Below are 27940 nucleotides of genomic sequence, written 5' to 3' on the forward strand. Positions count from 1 at the left end.
AATGGGATTATAGTATACCTTACAGGCATTAAAAAGTTAAAAGAACCATAGAATTATAGAGTTGGAAGGGACCCCAAGGCCCCTGCAATGCAGGAATCTCAACTAGCTCATACATGACAGGTGGCCATCCAACCTCTGCTTAAAAACCTCCAATGAAGGAGATTCCACAGCCTCCCAAGGGAGTCTGTTCCACTGTCAAACAGCTTACTGTCAGATAGTTCTTTGTGATGTTTAGTTGGAATCTCCTTTCTATAGCTTCAGGTTCTAGCCTGGAGAAAACAAGCTTGCTCCATCCTCCATGTGGAAACCCTTGAGATATTTGAAATTAGTTTTCATATCTCCTCTCAGTCTTCTCTTTACCAGTCTAAACATACGCAGTTCCTCAAACCATTCCTCACAAGGCTTGGTTTCCAGACCCTTTCTCATCTTAATTGCCCCTCTGTGCACACATTCCAGATTGTTTGCAGCATGTACTTTTAGATTAGCTTGCGATCAAATGACACGCTGAAATAGAAACAAGTGAAAAATGTTGAAGAAAGCATATCACACAAGAACTATTTCATCATACATAAAGGCAGCTTTAAAGATTGAGACAAAAGACTATACAGTTAAGTATGAAATTGATTATTAACAAAAATATGTCACTAAAATTGGCTTGCTTCATGGAGTATTTGAAGTGTCTCTTTTGTTTTCATTATTCTGATTAATTTGGAATCATATACAACTTTGGCAATCTTGTCACTCACCCTTGACTCACTATCATATAAATTAAATGGTACAGTTCAAGTGCAGACCCTACTGCCCGTTTTTGTGAAAAATATATTGTCTTGACCCTTGCTTCCTTTTGTTTAGCCAATTTTCAATCCACAGGACTCTCCTTTTGCCTCTGATAACTGTTTCTTCAAGATGCCATTACACGCTTAATGATTCTAACTTTCATTTTACTTGCCACTATTTTGGGGATAGCTATAAAATAAGCTGGCCTGTCATGTGCTTGCTCTCTGAGCTTCTATAAACACATTAGCAGGGTGGGGACATGGTGGGGTAAGGTTCCTTACTGTTCTATGACATCTGAGCCCAGAAATTCCTGGATGAGAAGGCACTACACAGTTGCTGCAGAACAAAATTAGGAGGAAGATAAATCCTCAAATTGTTGCCTAGTGAAGGTTAGCTGAATCATGAATTGCTTTTCAGACATCGGCTCCTTCCCAAACACTGTTTATACTCATTGCTATCACTCATTTGGCACAAAACTTTTTGTGGCAGGAGGTCCTCTTCCATTTGCACTCCATGGGAACTATGCTGGTCTCTGAAGCTAATAACTCTTTCCAAACAGGGAAAGAGTGCAACCAAAAGGGTTTCTTCTAACAACAGATAACAAAATGGCAAATGAGATTAGGGTCACATTCATACCATACATTTAAACAACATTTTAAGCATATTGCTTCCCCCAGAGCATCTTGGGAACTGATAAGGGTTCTGAGAATTCTAGCTCTGTGATTGGTAAAGTTCAGTTCACAAGATAGATGTCTGTTAAACAGTGTTTCTCTTCTAGAAAAATGGTGCCTGTACTCACCATGAAGTTGTTACAGTAAGTGCCACACTTTAAACCAGTGCTTTCCTTCTTTAAAAAAGTGCTGGTACTACATACCCTTGAGTACCCCCAGAAAAAGACACTGCTGTGAGAAGTGCTATAAAGGTGCTTTAAATGTATGGTGTGAATGTGACCTCAGTGCAAGTAAATTTTTGGCATGATATTCTAACTTCACATACAGTATGAACAGACGACTTATCCATGAAAATAGACTTGCAAATGTAGCGGACAGCTCAGCTGAAGCAGCAAAGATTATGCAACAATGAAGGCAAACTCCATGTTTCCCCCCCCACAATTCGTCTTCAGAATGGATTGAAAATGAAGCACCCCGTCTTGCAATGCCTTTATTTAAAAAATTCAGTACGTACAGTAGTTCTCGCCAGCTCATTTTATCCTTGGAAGCAAAGTAGTTTAGACTGAGTTATAGGGACCATCCTAATGCAGCTAAGTGGGAATTTGAAGCCATGTAACTCCGATCCCTAACCAGGATGGCTCTCGCTCTAAATGGGACCCTTAGTCCGATCAAGCAGAAATGTTAAAAGAGTGCCATCCTGCGCAAAAGCGGCGAGGACTCTAGAGGTTGGGACTCCAACTCCCATCAGCCCCAGCAAGCATGGCCAATGTCCAAGGATAGTGGGAGCTGTAGTCCGGGCAGCATTTGGGCGCCCACAAATTTCTCCTCAATAAACCCGCATAGTTCCCTTTCCTAAATCCACCATCTTCATCATCGGCTCTCAGAATTTCGAGGTTTTGTTGCGGATCTTTTGGCAGGCTGCCTGCCATCCTGGGAAACACATTTCCACTTCGGCGCGCCTTCCCCCACCCACTGCGGGGCGGGCGGGCGGTTAGGTGGAGTGAAGCCTTACTTCCGAGAGACTACATGTCCCGAGATCCTCCGCGCCGCAGCGAAGCTCCGCCACGCGCCGCGCCGCTCCGGCTCCGACGCCCGCCCCGCCACCCTCCCGCGCGCCACGCCCGTCGGCGGGTCATCCGCCAATGAGCGGCGGAGCGGAGCGTGAGGCTGTGCGGGGCTAAGGTGGATGGCGGGGTTTCTCTGAGGCGGAGCTTCGGCGCGTTGGGGAGGCAGGCGGGCAGGCGGCCAGGGAGGGCTGGGCAGCCGAGGGCTGTTGTCCCCCGGTCCCTAGGAGCCAGCGACGCCGAGCGCCTGCGGGCTGGGCTGGGCGGCGCGATGCCGGTCCACTCGCGGGAGAAGAAGGAGAACAACCACGACGAGATGGAGGTGGACTACGGGGAGAACGAGGGCAGCAGCTCCGAGGAGGAGGAGTCCGAGAGCTCGTCCGTGTCCGAGGAGGGTGACAGCTCAGGTGAAGCCGGCGAGGCAGCGGGGCGCCCTCTCTCCTGCCCGCTCGGGCTGGGCCGGTGGGTGGGAAAAGGAGGACTCAGCCCCGCCCCTTCCCCCGTCCGCCCCGCCCCCTTCCCCCGCCCGGTGCTACCCCCATGCACCCCCTTGGCTGTGGGGCGGAGGGCAGGGCAGCTCGCCCTAGGCGTCGCCCGGGGTAACAATAGACAGGCAAGATGCTTGCTTTCGTCCAGGGCTGCAAAACCCCGTGCATGCTGGCATGGGAGTAGGGCCCTTGGAACTCAGTGGAGATCCTTTCCGAGCAGCATCCCTCTTGCTTGTCAGCGCCTTCCGGATGCAAAAAACAAAACAAAACAAAAACAGGGCTCCTGCCCGTTAGTTGTGTTCAACAGAGATGGCTTCTCTCCCCCCACCCCTTTCTGTAAACCAATAAAGTTGCGGGAGACACCTGCCCTCTCTTGCATTTGGCAACCCACTACACACCCACATCCACCCACACATACTTCTTCATCTGTCCTCCCCCCCTTTCATATTGCAACCCTGATAAAAAAAAAACATAATGAAAGATGCAGGCATGAATGGATGAGTGAGGAGATGCTTCCAGAGTAGATTAAGGTACCCTATATTAGCTTCCAAGAAGGAGGCGATTGATTGATTGATTGATTGAGGAGACAGATAAGACTGATCTGACTGACAAAATTATGCCCCTCACAAGTCTTGGAGGAGAGATTTTCAAAGTCTCTCAAAAGCACTTGCTTCACCTTTTCATTCTTGGCACTTGTTATAGTGCCATAAAAATCTCTTACCTACTCTCATTTCTTTTCTTCACTGAACTATACTAATAGTGCATTTTCTCCATTTTATGTGCACATCCTCCATCACTTATCCCAACATTACAAAAGCAACAGAGGAAGTAAGTTTCTTTCCCTTCATTTGAGGAGTGAATTGCTTGGCAGAGCAATTAAGTGAACCATCAAAATGGTGTATGATGAACACTATCCTGGCAGAACTGGAGATCTGCCTAGGCATTTTCAGAGAGGCAGACGTTTTCATCAGTTGCAGCAAAACCAATAGTCTTGTAGCATCTTAAAAACAACAATACATTTATTAAGGCATAAGCTGTCATGGACCAGAGTCCACTTTATCAGATGCATTTATTTTTATTTTCAATTTGCCAAACAGTTGTTTAGTTTCTGTGGCCAGATGCCTCTCTTGGATAAACTGCTCTTGAGCCAGTAGTGGCCTTGTGCTAGTAGCTCTACTCTAGGCTTATGACCCATGGAAATCTGGCTGGAACCCAGAAAAAATATTATTTATTTTATTTATTTCACCAATTTATGTGCCACTTAATTAGAATTGTCTTGAAGTGGTGTACAAGTAAATCAACACAAAAAAGCTAAACATCAATTAAAGTCATAAAATGAGAGTTTGCCTGTACTGTAATATGCTTTATTACAAAGAGGACAGGCTTTTTTGCTCTTTTCTTTCACCAGCCCCCTCCAATATATGGAGCATTAAAACACTAAACTTTGTGCTCGTCCTTCTTCTTTCAAATACTTTTTTAAAAAACATTTAAGGGTAACATGCATTCTGTAAGCAGACTGATCTTGTGAGTTCAGTCTTGGACAGTTTCGAAAACACAGTATTACGGTAAGAACCTCTAAGTATTTTTAAGGGGAAAAAAACTCTTTATGGAACTGTAGTATATGTGTACATTATTTTAAACTCAAATAGAAGTTGCATTAAGCTTTTAAAATAAACTGAGTGTGAATCAGGATTTCTTGCTGTAGTAAGCCGAGTGTTAACACACTGCAGTGTGCAAGAAAGAGGCTGGATGAAGAGCTGGCACAGAACAAACTCCTTATTCTGTAGTCTGGCAGTTGCACTCAGGTCCAGGCTTGCAGGCTTCCCAGAGGCATTTGGTTGGCCTCTGTGAGAACAGGATGTTGGGTTAGATGGGCCCTTGGCCTGATCCAGCAGGGCTCTTTTTATGATCTGACACGAGGATTTCACACGTCGAAATATTTGACTTCGCGTATCAATCTTTCTAACTTGAAGTCCAAATATTGGGGGGGGGGTGCAAACCCTAGGAAAAAGTGAACTATGTTTCCCAGGAGACTTTCCGTCAGACAACTCCCCAGTGCTGTTCACTATTTTAATAGTGGCTGGGATTCATCCTCACTTTTTGAAGACGTACTGTATGGTATCAGTAAAAAACAACCCAGCAGGGATTATGCCAAGTTTCATCCGAACCACACAGAGTGGATCTAGTGGATTTAGGTAGCAAGCCTACCTAGAAAAGCACTAAAGAATTCGCAGCCAGACTTTTGGGGCAAGTACGCCACATGTTGAGGAAAAGGCATTTATGTATTTATTGCATTTAGACACCACCAAGGAGCACAAGGAGGTTCTCCACCTCTCCATATTATCCTCACAACAATCCTGTGAGGTAGGTTAGCTGCTGCTTGCCACAAAAGCTGCTGCTTGCCTTCTATCACTGTGCCATACAGAGCGTGCTCACGTACGGTTTATGTGTGTGGTACGGAAGCTGTACTTCCCAGGACAGAGCAGGGCTGTGTAGAATTATTAAAACAGCAGAGAGCATTATTGGCTGCTCACTCACCACCTTAGAACAAATTTATACCACCAGGTGCCATAGAAAAGCACTAGATATATCAAGAGATCCAACGCACCCTGGTCACCATTTCTTTCAGCTCCTGCCATCGGGACAGAGATATAGAACAATGCAGGCAAGAACGAGCCGTCTCAGGAACAGTTTCTTCTTTAGAGTGATTTTGGCCTTAAATGGAAAGCCTGGACTTTGAAGTCATCTTATTTTACTTGTTATTTTGTATTATATTTACTGTTTTTAATTAGGTTTTTGTAATTTTGGATTATGCGGAATGCTTTATCGGAGTGGATGTAGCAACCGAGTAATTTCGTTGTTCCCGCAAGGGGACAATGACAATAAAGATATCTATCTATAGGTTAGGCCGAAAGACAGTGACTAGCCCAATGTTACTCAGTGAGCTTCATGCTAAGTGGAAATTCGAACCCTGGTCTCTCAGGTCCTAGTCTGACACTCTAATGTGCCCTGCAGGCTACGTGCAGCTCCTTGCTCCTTGGTGTTACTGAACCAAGCAGCACTGTTGGGCAGGAGTGCAGGCCTAGGTATGTCATGACTAGGCTGTCCTCTTCCTGCCTAGGTACACCAGAAAGTCTGATTCTTTGCTATTTGCGGTGCAGTGCTATAGGTTGCCATCCATTGATCAAACCTTCACATTTCAGACTCTTCCCCCCCCCCAAATAATTTTTATTCATTTTCCAAATACAAAATCACAAAAAACCAAACTAAAAAAAATAACAAAGAAAAACATCTCAATTCTTGTATTATTTACTTAACATTGTTGACTTCCTCGATTCCCCCCTCACTGGGTCCGTTTTAAAATTCCAATTAAGCAGTTTTCATCTTATGTCTTAAATTTTTCTAACACATTTTATCATTAACACTCAAATATTCTATTCTAAAAACATCATCTATTCTCCACCAATAATTAATCAATTTATCCAAATCAAAAATTATTTTCCCTTCCTTCTATCTTCTATTTCTCCCCTTAGCCTAAAATTTTTTACCAAGAACTTTCCATAAATTTAAATGTTAATTCTTCTATCATACTAACATTTAAACACATTAAAACAAATTTGCCCCCCCCTTCCCCTGGACTCAGGGTATCCCAGATTCTTCAGCGAGTTCCATAAGTCTTTCTAATTTCGGACCATCTAAATCAATCAAGAAAATTGCATCCATTATTACCCCTCACCCCACTCCCACCCTGTCCCAGCCTACCCACCATTCTTCCTCAATCATCCCCTGATGCCTCCCCAATTCTTTGAATACTGTAGTACAAAACCATCCAGCAATAATTCCACTTTCCAGCCCTTTCTCAGTTTTTATTCCCTTTAGGTTCTGACCCCAGTATGGATCCTGCCCTCTCTCTCTCACTGGGAGGATATTATTCCATGCTGGTTCTTCTTTGGGGACTCCTTGGATCAAACAGATGTTCTGTTCCCCCCCTCTCACTAGGGGAACAATGTTCCATGTATCTTCCTCCTCTTTTTTAAATTCAATTACACTGTCCAAGACTGATGATTGTTCCTCTTGCTTGACTTCATTCCCTGTTAGAGTTAATCATTTTTCTCTGTCCAGCAATTCTGGTTCCTTTCACACCATTCACACAACTGTATATTACTTTCACGCAACAATATATTATTTTGCCGCAATTCATTTCTCAAGTCCAAAAGCAATTCCAAAAGTTCCTTCTGAAAGTCCAGGCCATCAGGTGATGTAGCCATCAGGCTACAGGCATCCTGTTCATCTCAGATTTCATGGGAACAGAACTGAACAGGAGATGGTGCGATTCAAATTTTCAAAAGCACCATAAACCAAGTTTATATCCAATCTGGTTATAGTCTCATTTTTAATTCTTCTTCATGACTTAAAAATATTGTGTCCATTTATGAAGAGCATTTGTCAAACTTCTTATACACAGCCTTATATTTTGCACTCTCTTCACAATTGACAGTTCTCAGCCTCGAAGAGGTAAACAAATTCCTTTCTATTGTGATGTCATAATGGCGGCTTGCTGATCCCTCCAGGAACCTGACCCCAGCTTCCAGGGAGACTTTCCCCAGTCCAAATTAAAAAATTTTTGCAGGGATTTTAATAAATTTTACCCTTCTCCCCTTTACCCTGTCTCAGGGGGGAGGTTTTAAGCCCAATCCTTGGTAATTAATAGGTTCCTTTCAGTCTTTCCGGCTACAGGCAAATTAACTGCATTACAGTTATCTCAATGGGGGTAGACCAACTTCCTCCTTAAATCTCCTTCTGTGACCAATTCTTTTCAATTAATTTTTTTTATTTTACTCACGGTGTCCAATATCTTCAAATCCTTAAAAAAAAAAAATCCACCGCTCTCCACTGTCGGCTTGGAGCTTCACTCTGTGAGGGTAGCAGTAGACTTGAAAATGGTGCCCGCGACTGCAACTCCGCTCTATCTTGGAGCTCTCAAAGAGAGCTTGCCGGTGAGCAGAGGAGTCACCTTTGGGCACAGCCGAGCTCTCATGCCCCCAGAAAGCTCAATCTGGGATTCTTTTTGGGGGCCGCGTTGCTCTCGCGGCTCTTCCCCTCCCTCACAGCACCAGGAACCTCGGAGCTCGAGGGTTCCTCACTGATCAGCGCTGGCAGTAGACCGGAAGTCCACATTTCAGACTCTTAATATGTCGAAATGTCAAGCACTTAAATTACAGTATTTACTTCGATGAGCAAATTCTAACCTGGGTTTCTTAGGTGGGGAAGTCTCTTGATGCCTTGGGACAAGCAGTAGCCATACTACCCCAGCATATTAAACATTGTCAAAAGCCATTCTTTTTAGGCCTCTTCAATATTTCACAGAGCACTTTTGTCACTTGTGCTTTCAGTGGAATGTGGTAAATAAAACACTAGTATGTGCTGTTCTCCCCCCCTCCCCCCAATTGCTTTTTGATTGGATGGGACTTCTGGAAATACCAAATCTGATTTTGAAATGACAAAGCAAGTAGCATGGTGGCAGAGGTAAGCTTCATTCAGAAATCATGAGGAGATTCTTGGCACAGATTTTATTCATTGCTAGTATAGGTAAAAGTAAAGGACCCCGGACGGTTAAGTCTAGTCAAAGACAACTATGGGGTTGCGGCACTCATCTCGCTTTCAGGCCAAGGGAGCTGGCATTTGTCCACAGACAGCTTTCCGGCTCATGTGGCCATCATGACTAAACCACTTCTGGTGCAACGGAACACCATGACGGAAACCAGAGCGCACAGAAATGCCATTTACCTTCCCGTCACAGCAGTACCTATTTATCTGGCGTCCTTTCGAAGTGCTAGGTTGGCAGGAGCTGGGACTGAGCAACAGGAGCTCACCCCGTCACACCCTTCTGATTGGCAAGCCCAAGATGCCCTGGTTTAGACCACAGCACCACTTGCTAGTATGGTACGTGGCTGACTATCTTGCTTCTGAATTGGACAAACAATTAAGTTTTTGTTCATCTGTCTCATCCCAAGAATAATGTCAACAGAAAACTGTTGACAGACATGCATTGATTCTTAGGAATGCATCTGTACCAGTTAGTACGCAATGGACTTTCTCATGCTGTATAATTTATACTGCTGTTGGTCATTGTTTGTCAGCCCAGAATTGACTCTGCAAACTCATAAACAAAATCCTGGAGGATTGTTATTGTGAAATATTCCAAAAGAGCCGGTGCACTGTAGTGTCAAAAGGAGCAACATGTCAACAGGAGATTGTCTCTAGTTAAAACCTCACCTCCTCAATGTACTCTCCCTGTCCAAAGCCATCATAGCCTTAGCCTTCCATGTGCAGTATGGAAATAATACTGATAGGTTGGGATGCAGTTAAGAGGATTCTTAAAATATGTGCACTTTTGTGAAGCATCTGTAATGCTTAAAGCTGCTACTTAAATTAGGAAGTATCGCTTCTCTGATTTGTCAAGTAAGTGTTGTGTATTCCCCCGAAATAACTGAAGTACAGAAAGTCATAAATCTGCTATTAGATTTTCTATTTGATTTATGCCTCCATAATAAAACACAGAACAATAAAGCAAGATAAAATGTTAGTATGAAACCTTAGAAACTTAAAACACCCGAGCAAATAAAAAGGAGGTATACCTGATAAGAAAAAGAGAATAAGGGTTGTGTCAGGTGCAACTTTCACAGGAGGAAATTTCAGAAATAGGGTGCCACAATAGAACAGGCTCTGTCTTGTCATGGACATTTACTTTCCATCTTGTGGAAAAACCATTCCCAGTAACTACCAGCCCTTGTGTCCATATATTTAGCTTTGAGGAAGATGATCTTGATCAGCATCCTAACATGTAGACAGAGAACGCAACAGACCCCCCCCTCCCAATTTCTAAGCAGGTATAATTCTGCAGTACATGCCATCCACATGTTCATGAAACACATTAATATAAAAAGAGATTATTTTAAATTGCCTTGATATAAAGCCAGGACCACATCTCCTGGTGATACTGGCAAGGTTACTTGCCGTATTGTGAAGAGCTCCAAAAGGGCCTTTCCAAATCCAAAGTCAGTGAATGAGCGGTAGAATGGCAAGTGTAAACAGGTGTAAAGGGATGCACGTTGGGGGGGGGATCTCAATTTCACATACATGCTCAAGTGAGTCTGAACTAGTGATGGATAATCCAGTTTGGTTATGTTCCAAGATGAATTGTGGAGCAGGGGAAAAAAAGCATTAATTCCTCTTGAAACTTCATCTTTTGGAATATTAACTTTTATATTTTAAAAAACGAACTGCTTGGGTATTAATTCTATAAAATAGACTGGAGGAAAACCAGTTGCTGTTCTGTATTTTTAAAGTGAATAATTCTGTTCTCAGAAATGGACGATGAGGACTGTGAAAGAAGAAGAATGGAGTGTTTGGATGAGATGTCCAATCTTGAAAAACAATTTACAGACCTCAAAGACCAGTAAGTAAACTACAGATTTGAATTTCCTTTGGATTCTAGTCCTCTCACATCCTGAGTTAGCTTTGTATTTTGTAAAGCAACAGAAGGCATAAAATATATTGGGATCTACTGGTACGAATTTGGGTGAATTGCAGTAGATTCACAAGGTTCTTTGATGTGATTATGTGACAATAGCTACAATGGAAAGGCTTTTTTCCTTAATTAGATTGCTGAAGTGTAGGATGCTTGGGAGAAGGCATGAGTAGGTTTTATGGGTAAAAAAAATTGTGAGCTTAGTTGTGCTATCAAAACAAATCCCTGGGCTGAGACCTCTTCCTTAATTCTCAGTATGTACCGTGTTTCTCATATTTTAAGACATGTCTTATATATTTTTTTTCCGAAGAAAATAAGCCTATGGCTTATTTTCGGGGGTGTCTAATTTTTTGCCGAGCCACGACTGAGCGGGAACCAGCAAAGGCAGCAGCCCGCCGCCGGCTTGGAGCTCGGCAACGTGCGCGCTGCTGCCTTTGCCAGCTCCCGCTCTGTTGGAGCTCGGCAAAGCGCCGCTGCTACGGTACCTTTGCCGGCTCGAGCTCCAAGCCGGCGGCGGGCTGCTGCTTCGTGGCTTCTCCTCCTCCTCCTTCTCCTCACTGCCGCCTTTTTCGGGCTCCAGCTCCTTCTTCCCCACAGGCTCCTCCGCGGAAGGCCCGTCCAGCAGCTCGGCCTCTGAGTCGCCGCTGCTGCTGCCGCCTCTTTCTCCTTCTCCTCCGCCGCCGCCGGGCTCTCCTCCTCCGGGCCCCTCGTCCTGGGCGGGAAGAGCGGTGGCGGGATTCTCGGCGGCCGCCAGGCTCTCCTGGGTCTCCTGCCTTCCCGCTCGCCTCACACGCGCGGCACACGAACAGGCAAGGCGGCGCGCTGGGCCGAAAAGGGGGAGGGAGGGGGGAGGGTGAGCGCAGACGCGCGCGCAGGGGAGGCTCCCTCTCACCGGGCCATGTGCGCGAGAGCGGACCCGGCGGCGAGTCTCGCGAGAGGGGGCAGGGAAATTGAGCGGGACAGCAGCAGCCCGCCGCCGGCTTGGAGCTCGGCAAAGCGCGCACTGCTGCCTTTGCCGGGTCCTGCTCATGTCTTATTTTTGGGGTATGCCTTATATTTCGCAAGGTCTTGAAAATCCTGCCATGCCTTATTTTTTAGGGATGCCTTAAAATATGAGAAACACGGTATTTCCTCACCCCTGCCACCATTCTGCACCTGTCTCTAGTTGATGGATTTTGGGGTTGTAGTAAAACTAAAAGGTAGGTGGAGCTCAGGAAGCTGCTGTATGTGGAATCAGACCATCCGAACATCTGCCTCTGTCTGCACTGGCTGGATGTGGTGCCTCAAGGTTTCAAATGAGGGTCTTTCCAAGCCTAATCTGGAATTGCCAGGGATTGAACTGATTGTCTTTTGCATGCAAAGCATATGCTCTGCTAATAGACTACAGACCTTCCCCAAGCCTGAAGTCTGCCTATCCCTGATCCAAAGGTCTGTGGAGCAACGTTACGATTGTTTATGCTGAAAGATTAATGTATGCTGGTGAAATTTATTGTATTTTACATGGTTGTGATCTGTGTTGGGACCTCCTTGTGAAGCACGGATAATAAATATGATGATGATTAGAGATCGTGTAGTTACCATGGAATGTTATATTCCTGTACATCTGAAATGGAAGAATTCACCCTTGTCTGCCTAGACCTTATATGCAAAGGGAGAAGCAACTTTTGCCCTCTGCTAGGGTGGGACATTCTAAAAGGCCATTCTAATTGTGATAGCACAGCCACTTGCATTTTATGTCCATGCCTGCTCCCATTCAAGCACAAAGCGGGGAAATGGGGTCTTCTCTATACAGTCATACCTTGGTTCTCTAACAGAATCTGTTCGACTTCCGAAAACATTGGCTGCAGGAGCTTCCTGCACTCAATCAGAAGCTGCATAAGCCACGTCAGACATTCAGGTTCCAAAGAACGTTTGCAAACTGGAACACTCACTTCCAGGTTTGCGGCGTTTGGGATTCCCAAACATTCGAGTCGCAAGGCGTTCGAGAACCAAGGTACAGCTGCATATGAGAAGGATCATGCTGTAGAAGTGAACCAACTTCCCCACCCCTCGCCTTACCTAGCTACAATCCACTGCACTTTAAGCAGTTTTTACCAGGCTTGACTCCCAACTCTGGAAGTGATCTGGGCAGTGACAAAACTCTAGGTAGCAATGGATGCTACAAGGTAAGGCTGTGAAAGTGTGTTCACTCCCCTGCACATTCTGCTTCAAATAAAGACCAGGCTGGTCCTGTTTTATATTTGAATATGGCAGATCTAGGTGCATGGCTGCCCTGTAAACTGCAAGTCAGGAAACATGGTTTTACTTTCTGGTGCAGAGTGTGAAATTCTTTGAGTTGCTGAAATGGAAGTATTTGGTAGCACCGTAGTGAGGACTCTTGAAACATTCAGTTGCTGTGAAACAATACTCACTTGTGCTAAACCAGTTTAAGCCATAAGAAGTCCTTAGTCCACCCTCATTAAAAAAAAAATACTTCATTGTGTTTTATCTACAGCTGCTGTGCTGTTTTTACTGAGTTATTAATATTGTTAGCTGCCCTGAGAGCAGGATATGCATTTCATCATTTTAAAAAAATAGCAATAAAGGATTGGTCTTTTTTTTTTAAAGTGAGGGTTCTGTTCTGCACATTTCCCAGACTAAGACTTGGAATAAATACTGTAAATAGTTTGCAAAGAGTTCCAATTCATATAGCTGTATGTATGTGTTGGGTACTAGGAGACAGTCTTAAATGGATGTCTGATCTTCATCTGCGGGGGCTAAAATCAGGAAGCATAATGTAAAGATCCAGCACTGTATAAGCATTGTGTAATTGATAATTTTTCTGTACAGTTTAGTCTGTTTTTAAGTCCTCTTAATTTCTGCAAGGTTGGCAGGCTCAGTGGGTTTCTAGGTTCTGGCCATTGGTGGTTGTGGAAAAGGTATTCTTAGTAATGTTAATATACAGTATTCTCTTCGCTACTTTAATACAATGCACTCCATATTTCATCTGCATTATGTTAAGACTTTACAAAGAGAGATTAAGCCAAGTGGATGCAAAACTGCAGGAGGTCATTGCGGGAAAGGCACCAGAGTACTTGGAACCGCTGGCAGCTCTGCAAGAAAACATGCAAATCCGAACAAAAGTGGCAGGTAAGTGTGCGAAGGGGTTGTTGTTGACTCAGCTAGGTATAACCAGCAGGGTTTAGGTAGAAGTAAAATACTAACAAAAACATTTAAATCTGCTCCTTTTTAACTATCAGGTGCTTAATTTTGAAACTCCCACTAAAGCTTTTGGCCCCGGGTCTGGATGGTTGTAGAACACGGAAGCCTTCACCAGATTGGATCCTTGATCTGTGTCCCAAATAAGTGCTTGTTTCCAGTTGCTCTCATAGCTGTAATACCCCTTAGAGGGCCAATTCAGATGCAATCACAATTTTTGGAGCTGGTAATGAATGTCAAGCTTGCCCTCCTCTTCCCCCCCCCCGCCCCCTTTCTTGCACTCTTCGGCACTTCTGTCTTCGTTGGTGAAAGATTCAAGGAGGGCATTGTATAAGAATGCCCAGAGTAGATGAAATCAAGCTCTCATCTGCTTGGCCTCCAAGGCATTCTCTTATTTACGGTGTTTTTAGCAAGGCAGAGTTAGGCTCTCCTCTCTTCCTCCCACCCCTTCTCCCACTAGCATAGGAAGCAAACAATAGCAGAGCCTGGGTACATGAGGAAACCGGGGAGCACTTTAGCTGCTTTCCCATACACTTCTATGGCCACTTCTAAGATAGAAAGTGGGCAGTTATGTGGGAAAGTGATGAGATATTATCAAGCTTTTACCACATTTAACATTCAAGAATCAAGAGGAGCAGAGGAGCAAACGGTCCGCACTCAGAGCTAGGAAAAAGACAGGACAAGCAGCTTTATTTCTAGCCTGCTTTCCCGGTATCACAGCCCTAATGTGTTTTTTGGAAGGGGAAATGTGAAAAGGGCACATGAGGAGAAATTTTGTTTGTGTTTACTGGGCACAGGGTGGGCAGTGGAGCAAAGGGAGCCTTGTGCTTGGGTTGAATAGGTTGATCTGAAAAGGGGCCTTTTACTGGTGGGGAATTTTAGAATTCACTTGTGGAGAATTCAGGAGGGCCAGGTACGATTGGGATTTCATCGCTGTTTAAAATGCCCCATTCCTTAGGGCTTGGCAAGTTGCAGCTTGTGGGAAAATGCATTGGTAGGTTAAATGAGACCTGTAGGCCCTACAGAAGGTTTAAACAAATAAAAATAATAATAATGTTTGTTTGTAGGTATCTACAGAGAGCTCTGTTTAGAGTCCGTGAAAAACAAATATGAATGTGAAATCCAAGCTTCCCGCCAGCACTGTGAGGTACCGTTCTTGGCTGAAGAGAGTTTTCATTTGTCTGTAACTGTTGGGGCTTCTTGCTTCTGGGGAAACATGCACACAATCAGGTTGTGCAGCTGACAAGTTATTTTTGGACGTAGAATATTACAGCATTTTCATCTACAGAAAAGAGAACAATGATTTTAATTACTGGGCTTTCTTGAAAATCATGTTGAAGCTCTTGGTAGCATGTCTAATCAGCCGTGTAAAATCTTAATCTCAAAAGGAAACCAGCGTGCCACCTGAGGGGTGGACTGGGAACACAAAATGAAGCAAATTACTTCAGCTAAGTTTTGTATGTTTCAAGTTTGCGTAAACAAGTGGTTGGTAGGCCAAGTCACTGCCACGTGATTTGTATCAGTTCTGCGAGGCTACCTGAACCTCATTTTTGACTGCATCTCTTGCGTGTGGTGTCGTTTTCAAAGAACTTTTCCGAGATATGTGGCATATTTATGTTTTGCCTGGAGGGGAAACCAAGAACTCAGGCATTGTTTTGGTTCAGGAGAAGGTTCATGCAGCACTAAAAATCATTGAGAGGCACTGAAAATCCTTGAATGAGCTCTGGGTGGGAATGATTCAATTCAGACTCGCAGTTCTGTAGTTTCTGGCTTTCCCCCTGAAAACCATAGGCATACTAACTGGTTACTGTAATAATCAAAACTTTAGTTTGCGATGAAGCAGAGACTTCTTGCTACCTTAAGAGCATAATAGCAAAAATGTTGGTCATGTAGCTCAGTCGATCCATATATGCCTAAAAACACCAGGTGTAATTGTTAGAGGAATGGCTCTCTTTGGCTTTAACCTGTAAATGGTTAAAAACCCTAACGCCTGAATCAAGCAAAATTAACAGGACAAGAAATTCCACTGGATCAACATTGAAGCCTTGCATGAACCTTGCAGCCCTTTGGATCCTGGCTGCAGTGCCCTTAGCTTTTCAGAAGTACCGGGTGCTATATTGTACACCTGGACAATACAGTGTTTCTTTATGAGACAAAAAGCAATGCCCTGCTGTTTCATAGTTATAGTTTCCCACAATAAGAAATGCAATAATCACTCCCTTTTAATAGCAGACTCAGATGGTTAGTGTCATCAGAAATGGAGCCAAGAGGGAAGTACGAGTGTGCTTGGGGAAGCCCTGAGGATGGTGGAGATATAAAAATAAATATGTTTTGAGAATTACACAAACATTCTGAAGGGCCCAAACAGTGCAGATTGATAATGCTGAATGCCACTTGGAGAAGAACAAGGGGTGTGGTAACAGGTGAAGAGCAAAAGTGTCCTCCTTCAGCCCTTGTATTCCAGAGGATGTGCTGTGTGGCTGGGACTCTGAACAGCAACATTCTTGTTAGAGTGCTGCGACATTTTGTTGCATGTTCCACTTGCAAGTAATGCACTTGTACATGGTTTCCCATTAGTATGTGGAAGGTCAAACACAATAGTTCTGATCCAAGACTAGTCCTGTGCAGCTAATTGCATGAAATACCTTGTGGCCTTTGATAGGAATTCCCATCTGTGTGTGTGTGTGTGTGTGTGTGTGTGTGTGTGTGTGTGTGTGTGTAAGTGTGTGTAAGAAACCCTATCAACTGGTTCAAAGAGGCTTGTATGACAAAAATGTGTCCATATCCATTGTTTGCATGGAAACTTGATTCTGCATCAAGATATCCTAGGATGGACTGGTGTTTCCAAAGAGCTAAGGTGTTGTACCAGTTTCTTCCTCTCTATTTTATTCTCACAACAACCTGTGAGGTAGGTTAGGCTGAGAGACAGTGACTGGCCAAAGGACACATTATCATCATCATCATCATCATCAAAATTTGTATACTGCCCAATACCCGTAGGTCTTGGGGCATTTCATAACACAAAGTTACAATATACCGTACAAAGCAAAAAATACATATTAAAAATAATCAAAACAATTAACAATACCAATGTATGTACAACAATACTAATGTATAAACAATACACTCCCCAGCAAAGGCCCTTAACGATACCCCAACTCACAAATACAAAATCCAAATTAACATACAACATTTAACAACAATTTAAAACCACGCCCCCCAATAACCATGCACCCACCCAAGTTAAAATCCCATTCCTGTTAAAACAATAACTGGGTGCAGTGGTGGGTGGGATTGGCAAAGATTTTTGCCCCCTTTTATATTATTTTTATTTTTACTGAAGATGAATGAGCAGAAGTTAAATGCACGTAATTGTGAGTTACCTGAGTAAGTGTAGATGTTGCATGTTTTGAATTCAGAATTCAATTTAAACCGTATTACAGTATTTCCATGAATATCTGTGTTTAATATGCATAATGATCAGAACCCAAAGATCTAGTTCAGGCATGCTGAAGGGTTTGATTGCACCATTTGGGATTCTTGATTTTGAACATATTGATAGCCCGCCCATAAGTTCCAAACATGATGTGCTGTGTGGCCAGTGGGGAAGGAAGTGAGGCTACCTTTGCAGGGGTACACAAGCTAAAAATTCTTAAAGCATCTCCAAGCACACAGGACTAGTTGCATAGTCATCGTATTCCAGCTGCATTGCTTCTTTTACAGTGGTACCTTGGTTCTCAAACTTAATCTGTTCCGGAAGTCCGTTCCAAAACCAAAGTGTTCCAAAACCAAGGCACGCTTTCCCATAGAAAGTAATGCAAAACGGATTAATCCGTTCCAGACTTTTAAAAACAACCCCTAAAACAGCAATTTAACATGAATTTTACTATCTAACAAGACCATTGATCCATAAAATGAAAGCAATAATCAATGTACTGTACTATAAAATAAATAAGACAATATTGTAGGTGATATAATTTTTTTTCTTACCTGCACTGATGATAGTCATTGTTTGGATGGGGGCGGGGGGGGGGCTTTTATCCATTTCCGCAGTCACACAATCAATCAGTAGCTGAACTGGGTTCCACGCAGTCGCAAAAACAAATTAACCAAAAAGCCTCAAAAACAAAAACGCAAAATAAATAGCAAAAACAAAAGCGCCAGACTTAATCCGTTCCAGCAGTCCGTTTGGCAGCTTCTGTTTGGTGCAGGCGCCCCGGGAACAATAGCTGACAGCCACATTGGATGTTCGGCTTCCGAAAACCGTTCAAAAACTGGAACACTTACTTCTGGGTTTTCGGCCTTTGAGTACCAAGGCGTTTGAGAACCAAGGTACCACTGTACTTCCCCTCAAGATGACTTGAAATTCCCCCCTGTGTTCCTACAGGTTGCTTGTCCTGAGCCCTTTGCAAGTAGCTACATACAGATCATAACATATTTAGAAGGAAAATGAGGTCTTGGGTTTCTCCTTTTTTAAGAGTAGTGTGTTTATATAATTCCCCACTGTTTGGAAAATATGGGTAAAACCCTTCACATTTATCAGGCTAGGCTTGGTGCTTTGTAGATTCAAAACACTTATTGGAAGACGAAAACCCCTTTTAACCCCTCTCTTTTGTTATGTCGTGCACCCACTTGAATGTTCTGCAGGATGTTAACCCCTCCGTGCACTATTGCGCCTGCCTAACACAACTGAGACTACCTTTCTCAAGATCAGATGACAGCCTTTTTGCATTGCCTCTGGCACTCTGAACCCAGCGAGAGAACGGTTCTTATACATCAGGTCTCTTTGTCGGAAGCTTCTTCCGTTGCTCTTGCTCTCCAGTAGAAGATGATGTGCTGGCTGCTTTTCGTTGGCTAATGTTTGACTACATTGTTAACTTTTTCCTTTCAGAGTGAAAAGCTCTTGTTGTATGACACAGTTCAAAGTGAACTGGAAGAGAAAATCAGACGACTTGAAGAAGACCGACATAGCATTGACATTACCTCAGGTAACTAAGAGCTCCCAGTTCTTGGAAGACAAAGATTTGAAGAAAGATTCTTTCCAAAGGCTTTAATGTATAGATTACTGCTGCACATATGCAGGTTACTGGTTTAAGGCACTTCAGGCAATCCTAAACACAGCTATATGAAAGGCAGGTACTCTAACTACCAAAGTTTTAGACATTGATCCTACACTGTCACACCCCTTTTGCTGTCCTATATAAATAGGAATGGGGTGGGCCCATCTTAGGGCAGTAAGCATTTCTGAAATCTCTCACTAAGCCTAGTGTGTGGAATCTACTGTTCTCTTGCTGTTCTCTGGCCTCAGCCCAGTATACATGAAGGAGCGTCTCCACCCCCATCATTCAGCCCAGACACTGATGTCCAGCTCCAAGGGCCTTCTGGCAGTTCCCTCACTGAGAGAAGTGAAGCAAAATAAAAAAATTCCTTCAGTAGCACCTTAAAGACCAACTAAGTTTATATTTTGGTATGAGCTTTCGTGTGCATGCACACTTCTTCAGATACACTAGAAACAGAAGTGTCAGACCCTATATATACACTTCTGTTTCTAGTGTATCTGAAGAAGTGTGCATGCACACGAAAGCTCATACCAAAATATAAACTTAGTTGGTCTTTTAGGTGCTACTGAAGGAATTTTTTTATTTTGCTTCGACTCAGACCAACACGGCTACCTACCTGTAACTGAGAGAAGTGAAGTTATAGGGAACCAGGCAGAGGGCCTTCTCAATAGTGGCACCTGCCCTGTGGAATGCCCTCCCATCACATGTCAAGGAAATACACAACTATCTGACTTTTAGAAGACATCTGAAGGCAGCCCTGTTTAGGGAAGTTCTTAATGTTTGATGTTTTACTGTGTTTTTTAATGTATTTAAATGTAGTTAATGTATTTTGCTATTTGTTGGAAGCCGCCCAGAGTGACGGGGAAAATCCAGCCAGATGGGCGGGGTAATAATAATAATAATTTAATATTATGTTGGGAGCCGTCCAGAGTGGCTGGAGAAACCCAGCCAGATGGGTAGGGTATACAGTAAATAATAAAATATTATTATTATCATTATTACTGTTGTATGGCTTCGAATAGACCTAGGTGACGAGGGAAGTGTCTCTGCCTCCTGAGAGGTGGCTGGGACCAGTGAAACATCCCCTTCTGGATAGGCAGAGCTACTCCCAGTAACTGGCGGCGCTGGGGTGGGCGATGCAGTGAGCACCAAGGGCGTGTCAGAGAGAGGCTCTGACTACTTTGGAAAGAGAGGCAGGAATTTTGGCTCTTATCGTGGGGGCAAATGAGATGGAAGAGTAGGTTGGGGGAAACTCCCTCCCCCAGGGTCTTCGCTAGTATACTGCTGCACTGCCAGCAGTGGCTCCCACATTCCACTGGAGCCTTCTGCTGGCACCTTGGGCAGTCGTCCATCTGCATGGTCTTGACTCATCCAGCCCATAACATAAAGGTAAAAAGGTAAAGGTAAAGGGACCCCTGACCGTTAGGTCCAGTCGTGACCGACTCTGGGGTTGCGGCACTCCTCTCGCGTTATTGGCCGAGGGAGCCGGCGTACAGCTTCCAGGTCATGTGGTCAGCATGACAAAGCTGCTTCTGGCGAACTAGAGCAGCACATGGAAACGCCGTTTACCTTCCCGCTGTAGCGGTACCTATTTATCTACTTGCACTTTGACGTGCTTTCGAACTGCTAGGTTGGCAGGAGCTGGCACCGAGCAACGGGAGCTCACCCCGTCACAGGGATTCGAACCGCCGACCTTCTGATCAGCAAGCCCTAGGCTCAGTGGTTTAACCACAGCGCCACCTGGGTCCCAACATAAAGGTAGCTGCACAGAAATGGAAAGGAGGAGTGTACATGAAGTGATCAAATACTTGTGTCAAGTTGGAGTTGGTCACAGGCATGGTTTATAACAATCAAATGCAAGGCGCTCTCTCTCTCTCTCTCTCTCTCTCTCTCTCTCTCTCTCTCTCTCTCTCTCTCTTTCTCTCTCGGTGTGTGTGTGCGTCAGCCTAATGCCATAAAGAACAATCTATTCTAAATGTTAATAAGACGGGATAATCAAGTGTAAGCGGCAGTTCCAGTTCCAAGAGCAGCTTTATAGATGAGGTTGGAAACAAATGTGCTATGGGGGGAAATTAGTTCTTCTTATTACTATTATTATTAATTGAATTTATATATTTAACTGCCACATTCTTACATTTCCTCAGAGTTATGGAATGATGAACTTCAGTCTAGGAAAAAAAGGAAGGATCCCTTCAGTCCCGATAAGAAGAAACCGGTTGTTGTATCAGATATCCTTTTCATGGTTGCCAACTGGATATAATATTCGCTGAATTACAGTGCTTCTGGTTGTTAACACTTCATAAAACTTTCATTAAGAAACTTAGTGGGGTGAAACACAAGACAATGGTTTGAAAGCTGAGAATTTAGAACAATATTTTTATTGGGGACTAAGAGCTGGTCTGTCCATTAGGATTGTCACTCCTTTTTTTTGCACAGTATGTGGTATGGTTATAGTAACAGGATGATGTTCAAAACCTTGGGTGATATTCAGCTAAGTCATACTCAATGTAGACCCATTAAAATGAGTGGACGGTTCCATTGCTTTCAGTGGCTGTAGTCTGATTATGAATAATGTTGGATGTCGCCCTCCTGATTATAATGTTATTATATTATATTATATTATATTATATTATATTATATTATATTATATTATATTATAATGTTATTATATATATATATTATATTAAAGAGAAGATGGCAGGTGGTACAGCATCAAATCTCCATCTAGTGATAACCCAGCATTCCTATTCTCCAACCCCCACAGCTTTTTTTTTTTTAAAAAAAAACAACCTAAGAGTTTGCAGAAATTTTGGCAACAGTTGTAATGAGATGTCTTTTGTTTTTCTGTGCATTTGTCCAGAGGAATTTCTGTGCATTTCTGTGCATTTGTCCTGCCACAACCGCACCTTTTCATTCTTTAGAACCCGAAAGGATATGTAGCCACACAATTATCCCTTTTGAAAACAAGGAAATGAAGCAATGCTGCTTCTCTGATAAATTTGTGTCGGCGCTTCAAGGCATACACAAAAAATGTGTATGCCCTGCCCTTGGGGTCTGTCTTGGCACAGATTTTAGTTGCGTTATACCAAGCATACTTCAAAGTGATCTGCTAGAACCTTTAAACAAACAAACTTGACCCTCTTTGGAAATGTGCAAGTCCCTTAACATAGTAACGACCCTATATAGTGTACATGCTACAAGATCTTGATATACTTGAAGACTGGACCACAATAAGAAAGGTATCGTTGAATGTTGCTGTCTGTATTCCTTTTTCTTTTAAACAAAATGGCATATGAATGGGCATGGGTTAGGTTCCAAGAGGGATGCTCTTTAAAGCAAAGCTCCAAAGCTGATTTGCCGAAATGATGACTAACTTACCATTCTTATTATTATTTTTAATTTCAGGCAATGGCTACTTTGGGGCCACACAGAGTGAAAACAGAACGTAAGGACAATCTGCTTTATACTTGTTTAATCCTGCCCTGTATAATAGCTCAGGATTTCTCAGCCACAGATGCTAAGAGTTTACTATGGGGAGTTCTTAATTGTGTACGGAGTAGGGAGCAAGACACTTTTTTTTCCCTCAAGTGGATCCCTTCTGTAGTAGGGAGTGGAGAACCTTGTAGGAAACCTTCCAAGGGCCACATGGCAGTAACTAGGGTGGGAGTGGGGGGTGGTAGAAGCAAAAGTCGGTGGAGCACCAGGTGTTGATCTACTCACACATCCCTCTTCATCCTTCATCCATGCATTTAAGAGCATTATCAGAGTTCAAGGACATTCTAACCTGGCAAAAATACTCAAGTAGGGTGCAATGCAGAGCCAGTTACGGGTGTAGTTTTTGGAAATAGGGAGTGGCTGGAGAGGCTCCAGGCCCAGGGGGAAAGGTCTGGGGAGCCGCATTCAGTCCCTGCGGCTGAGGCTCCCCATTCCTGTTCTATAGCTGTAGGAGGCATTCCAAGCAAAAAGGCAAACTCAGTAGAGGTGAGGTAGACAGAAATTGCCTTCTTAAATCTAGTGTTCTGTTTTGTCTGCACTGATTCTTTCAGCCCCTGTCAAGTTGGAAAAACACGTACACAATGCAAGATCTGAAGATGGAAGGCTGTACTATAATGGGGAGTGGTACGGACGTGGACAAGCGATATGTATCGATAGGAAAGATGAATGTCCTGTAAGGTAAAGATAGCGGGCAGGATTCACCTAGCGAACCTGTCTCTGGTTGGAGGAATCTCGAGAGTTTTAGTTAAAAGAATAAACAAAGTAGATCCCACCAGACTCAAGTCTACCCACCATCTGCTATAGCCTAAGGGAAAGGACAGCAAAAGCCATGCTTCCAGCTCCAGCATTCTGATCTGACGCAGTAATAGGACAGAAAGCAGATCATAATTAATGCACAGGCAGATACAAAGTGGCAGCAATTCGTCAGGTATGTGGTTTCCAGCTTGTGTAGGACCTCTGTGTCTCATGTGCTCCAGTTGCCCATGATAGAAGTGCGACGGGCTTAGGGAAAGAGGACAGTAGTATGCATTTGTGTTAGTCTGTGAATAAATTTATATTATATACTGAATAATGTCCTTGTATGGGGAAAGTACATAGTACATACCAGGCATAGGCAAACTCCGGCCCTCCAGATGTTTGGACTACAATTCCCATCATCCCTAGCTAACAGGACCAGTGGTCAGGGATGATGGGAATTGTAGTCCCAAACATCTGGAGGGCCGGAGTTTGCCTATGCCTGGTAAATACAGACAATATACCGTATTTTTCGCTCCATAAGATGCCCTTTTTCCCTCCTAAAAAGTAAGAGGAAATGTCTGTGCGTCTTATGGAGCGAATGCATGGTCCCTGGAGCCAAATTGCCCAGGGGTGAAAATCAGATCAGGCTTTTCTTTTCTTTTTTAGAAAACACTAAAGGCTAACAAGAGGCAAAGGAAGCTGCTCAGTAGCTGATGGCAAAAGATCAGGGAGAGAGATAAGGGACGCTAGCTCCCTTCCCGGCCCCGCCCCCTTGCCCAGGCCTCCATTGTTGAATGTTCTGCAGAGGGAGGCTGTTTCCCCAGTGGCATGTGAATGACTGATTAGATTATCTGTCTGGAAACTGTAGAAATGGCTCCCTTTCCTTCCCTAAAGAAGCTGCAGAACTGTGAGCTGAACCCCATAAAAACAGGATTTTTTCCCATTGCAAAGAAAGCTCAACAATTTTGAGCTGATCCTCAAGAATGGAGCTTTCCCCATTTGCAAAAGAAGCTGCACAACTTTGAGCTGATCCTCAAAAGAATGGAGCTTTCCCCCTTTCCTCCTCTAAAAATTAGGTGCATTTTATGGTCAGGTGCGTCTTATGGAGTGAAAAATGAGTTAAATCACAGCAGGACTAGAGAAGCTTGCCTATGCATCACTCAATGAGAACTTTTGTCAACATGGAGTCAACAGCAGAATGACTAGCTGGCAACGTTGTAGCTACAGTAGCATCCTATCAGTAGCAATCCCACAACGAATCGAGCTTCCATCAGTGTTACTTACAGTAGTTAGATGTTATTGTAGGATTCCTACTGATAGGCATTGTAAAACATACTATACAGATGGCAGCCGTTTTGCACAGGGATTCCATTCCTAGTCCCTGTATTTGTCAGTGTTTGTAAGCCCCCGCCCCGTTACTCCCTGCCCCTGTTATGCCCTCTTCACGGTCCAAAAGGACTGACGTGTCGACAGCCGCACCTCAATTGGACATTCTTAGAATGGTCTCCACCTGTACAAAAGCAAACTCTACTATAGGATACTGACTTCAGTATTCTATAGAGCGCTGCTATCGCTACATCATTGCCAGCCAGTCACTCTGCTGTTTTACATACGCACGTGCCCGTCTCTCTTTCCCCCGTCCTTAACAAAGGGTGGCTATTAAAGATGTGAACGGTTAGTAAACAGACATAGTAATGTTTAGTACACTTCCTGTATTTTATTAACTACCCTTAATTTAATGAGGCACTTGTTATAATGCTTGTGTGTTCTATTACCAATAATTACAGTACCGTTTATAAATGGCAGTGAAGGTGATCCTGTAGTTTTATATGGACACTAATATGCTCCTGATTCCCCCTCCTTTCTTTTCAGTGCCATAATTACAACAATTAACCACGATGAAGTGTGGTTTAAGAGGCCTGATGGAAGCAAATCCAAACTGTACATTTCTCAGCTACAGAAAGGAAAATATTCAATCAAGCATAATCACAACTGACCATTAAACCAACCAGACAGTGTTACCCTGCTAGATGTGCCATGAGATGGAAGATGTATTTACTATTTGTTCTCATCTATTTTGTGTGGCAGTATCTGTGTATTTGTGTAGTAGTGTCCGTAATCTTCATACAAATGTCTTAGAATAAGTGACACATAATCATGTCGACCATGACGTCTTGCCTCTAATTTGGCTCCAGCGTCTCAGATAGAAAACGTTAACCTTTTGGAGAGCCTGAGGACATCTGACTAAGCCTGCAGTCCTACAAAGCTATGTGCATGCATGGGGGGAGAATGGCGCATGCAGCTGCTTGGGGTCTTTTAAGTTTCTTTTGCAGCTGCTTGCCTGGCTCAGTGTGTGAGCCAATTTTAAAGCTGCCTATTGAGCTACTGGGGGAAGTGAGAGGATGCTGCAGAAAGAAACCACCTGGGCACATGTTTGGTTCTTCACCACGTGGCACACTAGCTTCTAAGACTGTAGTCTAAATCCACTTGTATAAAATGGGAAAGAAGTGCTATTTATATATATATATAAATTAATGGATCATGTGATAATTGTGATGTCTATCACTACATATATAAGAACCCCTTGAATTTTAGAAAACATGTCATGTTTGTCTTGCAAACCTATGTAAGCTTGTGCAAATGTTACTTTGATGTAGCCTAATGGAAAAGTATACTTAGATGGGCAACTGGAAAAAAGTGGAGGACCCCCCCCCCAAATAGTTATTCTAGCTGGGTTACTTCAGAGAAACTGTTACTGATTTCTATTAAAACTAGCACCAAGCAAGGAGTTTGTTTGGGGGGGGGGGGCAGGAGAGAAATCAGTGCAAAAGCAAATGAGACTGTTTCCGTTTCTGCTAGTATTAAGTCCCCTCTCCAAAGGTCAAGAGTGCCTGTTCTGAAAATGGTAAACCAATAACCAAAAGTATTGCTGCATATAGCTCTGTAATTAAATGTATCTGTAGTCCAATGATGTGTAATCCTTTAAAATTGGCAGAAACAATTGTGTTTGCTGCTTCACAACCTCAAAAAGTCAGCGTTTGTAAGCTTAGCATCAGGAGTAAGATCTTTTAGTTTTACCTTACGTGTTCGACAGTGGAACAGACTTCCTCAGAAGGTGGTGGACTCTCCTTCCTTGGAGGTTTTTTTTAAAAGCAGGGGTTGGGTGACCACCTGTTATGGGTGTTTTAGTTGAGATTCCTGTATTGCTGGGGATTTGACCCCAGGGTCCCATCCAGCTCTGCAATTCTATGATTCTGTGTTGGAGGCATGAACTGTGGTTGGGTGGAAGGAGGAGGAGATGTTACTTGGTGGTTTTGTGCACTTTACTATCCATTGAGATGAGCCTTTGAAGGAAGTCTGCATCTGATGGAAAAGGCTGCCAAAAGTGTTTTTATGTTCTAGGTTGGACTGGTGCTAAATCTGGAATCTTAACATGCAACCCCTCTCCATTTCAAGTCCTGAATTAAAACCCCTATGTGTAAAATGAATTAATCAGTGTGTTTGCAGTACTCCAATCTCATCCCAGCAAGCAAATATCATGGTGGGCCTGGATGGGCAGCTCAGGGGAGCCTGCTCCACTTGAAAATAGCATCCCGTGGAAAAATCAACTCTTAGACCCAGAAGTTTGCCTGAATAAACTGCTCAGCCAAAGGAAAAGGGTGATATCCAAAGCAGCGCTAAGCAGTAACTTACTCCATCAGCAAAGGGATTTCTGCTTGAGTGGAACTTCCCCCACAGCCCTCCCATCTGTTCTAGGAGTTCTCACAACCCTCTGGAGCGGATTTGCAGGGGTGGGGTGGTTCTGCTGCACAAGCAGAAATCCTTGTGCTGATGGGATGCATTAGTTGGATGCTACCCCAAGTATTTTTTATGTCTCATTGTTTAAATTTGAGCTTAAAGTGTATTGGAAGTGAGGAGCCCTGTAGCTGGATTCAATGGGCAGGATTGTAACAATCTGCTCTTCTTGTAAATTTTTATCCTGTCACCTCTTTTTGTACCCAGAGCAGTTTCAGCTCAGCCTAGCAGCAAGAGCCTGCCTGAGCTCAGAGCAATGTACACTGATACTATTGTCTTCTTATTGAAAATAAAAAATGAAGGATTGGCAGCATTGGCCTTTGCACACTTCTGCAGGTTGGAATCTCAACTGTCCTTCAGTATCCAGGTGTGTGTTTTGAACGTGTGTGTGTGTACATACATGTACACACTAACCTTGCAGCAATCTGCATTACCGTCCAAGCGTGGGCACTTGAGCATTGCTGCATGGAACCATGGGATGCCAGCCATTGCTGCTTAAATAACTATTTCTTGTGTTCATGTTACCACGCTTCCATTATGGCTGGTAATACGACACATCTCCTCTGTGTTGGAATTGTCTCTCACTTGCCACTTTGATTGATTCTATTTGCTGGGGCTCAGAATAAAGTCTTATCCTGGTTTATAAACTGCTTTCATGTTTATGTGAAAATGTATTTACTGATTATGTGAAACCCATTTGACTGTTGTCAAAAGTCTATAATCCCAGGCTTCTGAAATTGGCCTGCAACAGTTTTCTACTTACTCTGCATGTCACACATATTAGCCAAATGTATATAAAGTAATTCTGACAGGTTGGCTTTTGACAAAACCTACTGTATGTACACAGTTTGATAAAGCTTTTTTTGTAATGAGATATTTGTATTTTTTAACCTAGTGTATAAATAAATGACCTGTCATGGAGAATCTGAATAGTTGTACAGCTCGTGAATGTGGTTTCTGTAGTGTAAACCTTTTTTAAAAAAAAAATGTAAAAATTGCAGTGTATTCAAGCACCTCGGAGGAGGAAATATTTTAAAATTTTATTGTCCAATATAATGGACTAATAGTTCTGATATGCAAACAACTGAAGTAGCTGCTATTATCAAGCCATTTGTTTCTAAGA

The 27940-nt window shown here is 43.4% G+C and overlaps 1 protein-coding gene across 1 annotated transcript; it reads left to right on the plus strand.

Moving 5' to 3' along the window:
- The first annotated feature begins 2481 nt into the window (after nt 1-2481).
- BRMS1L (BRMS1 like transcriptional repressor) lies at nt 2482-27747 on the plus strand. The gene is made up of 10 exons (XM_035109197.3): nt 2482-2919; nt 10369-10459; nt 13533-13660; nt 14797-14876; nt 18621-18717; nt 20934-21017; nt 21964-22028; nt 22195-22234; nt 22836-22962; nt 24895-27747. The coding sequence occupies exons 1-10, from the start codon at nt 2784-2786 to the stop codon at nt 25016-25018; spliced, it is 972 nt and encodes a 323-aa protein (XP_034965088.1). The 5' UTR covers nt 2482-2783; the 3' UTR covers nt 25019-27747.
- Nucleotides 27748-27940: the final 193 nt, after the last annotated feature.

Source organism: Zootoca vivipara, chromosome 1 (genome assembly GCF_965207765.1).
Source record: "Zootoca vivipara chromosome 1, rZooViv2.hap1.1, whole genome shotgun sequence".
Classification (NCBI taxonomy): domain Eukaryota; kingdom Metazoa; phylum Chordata; class Lepidosauria; order Squamata; family Lacertidae; genus Zootoca; species Zootoca vivipara.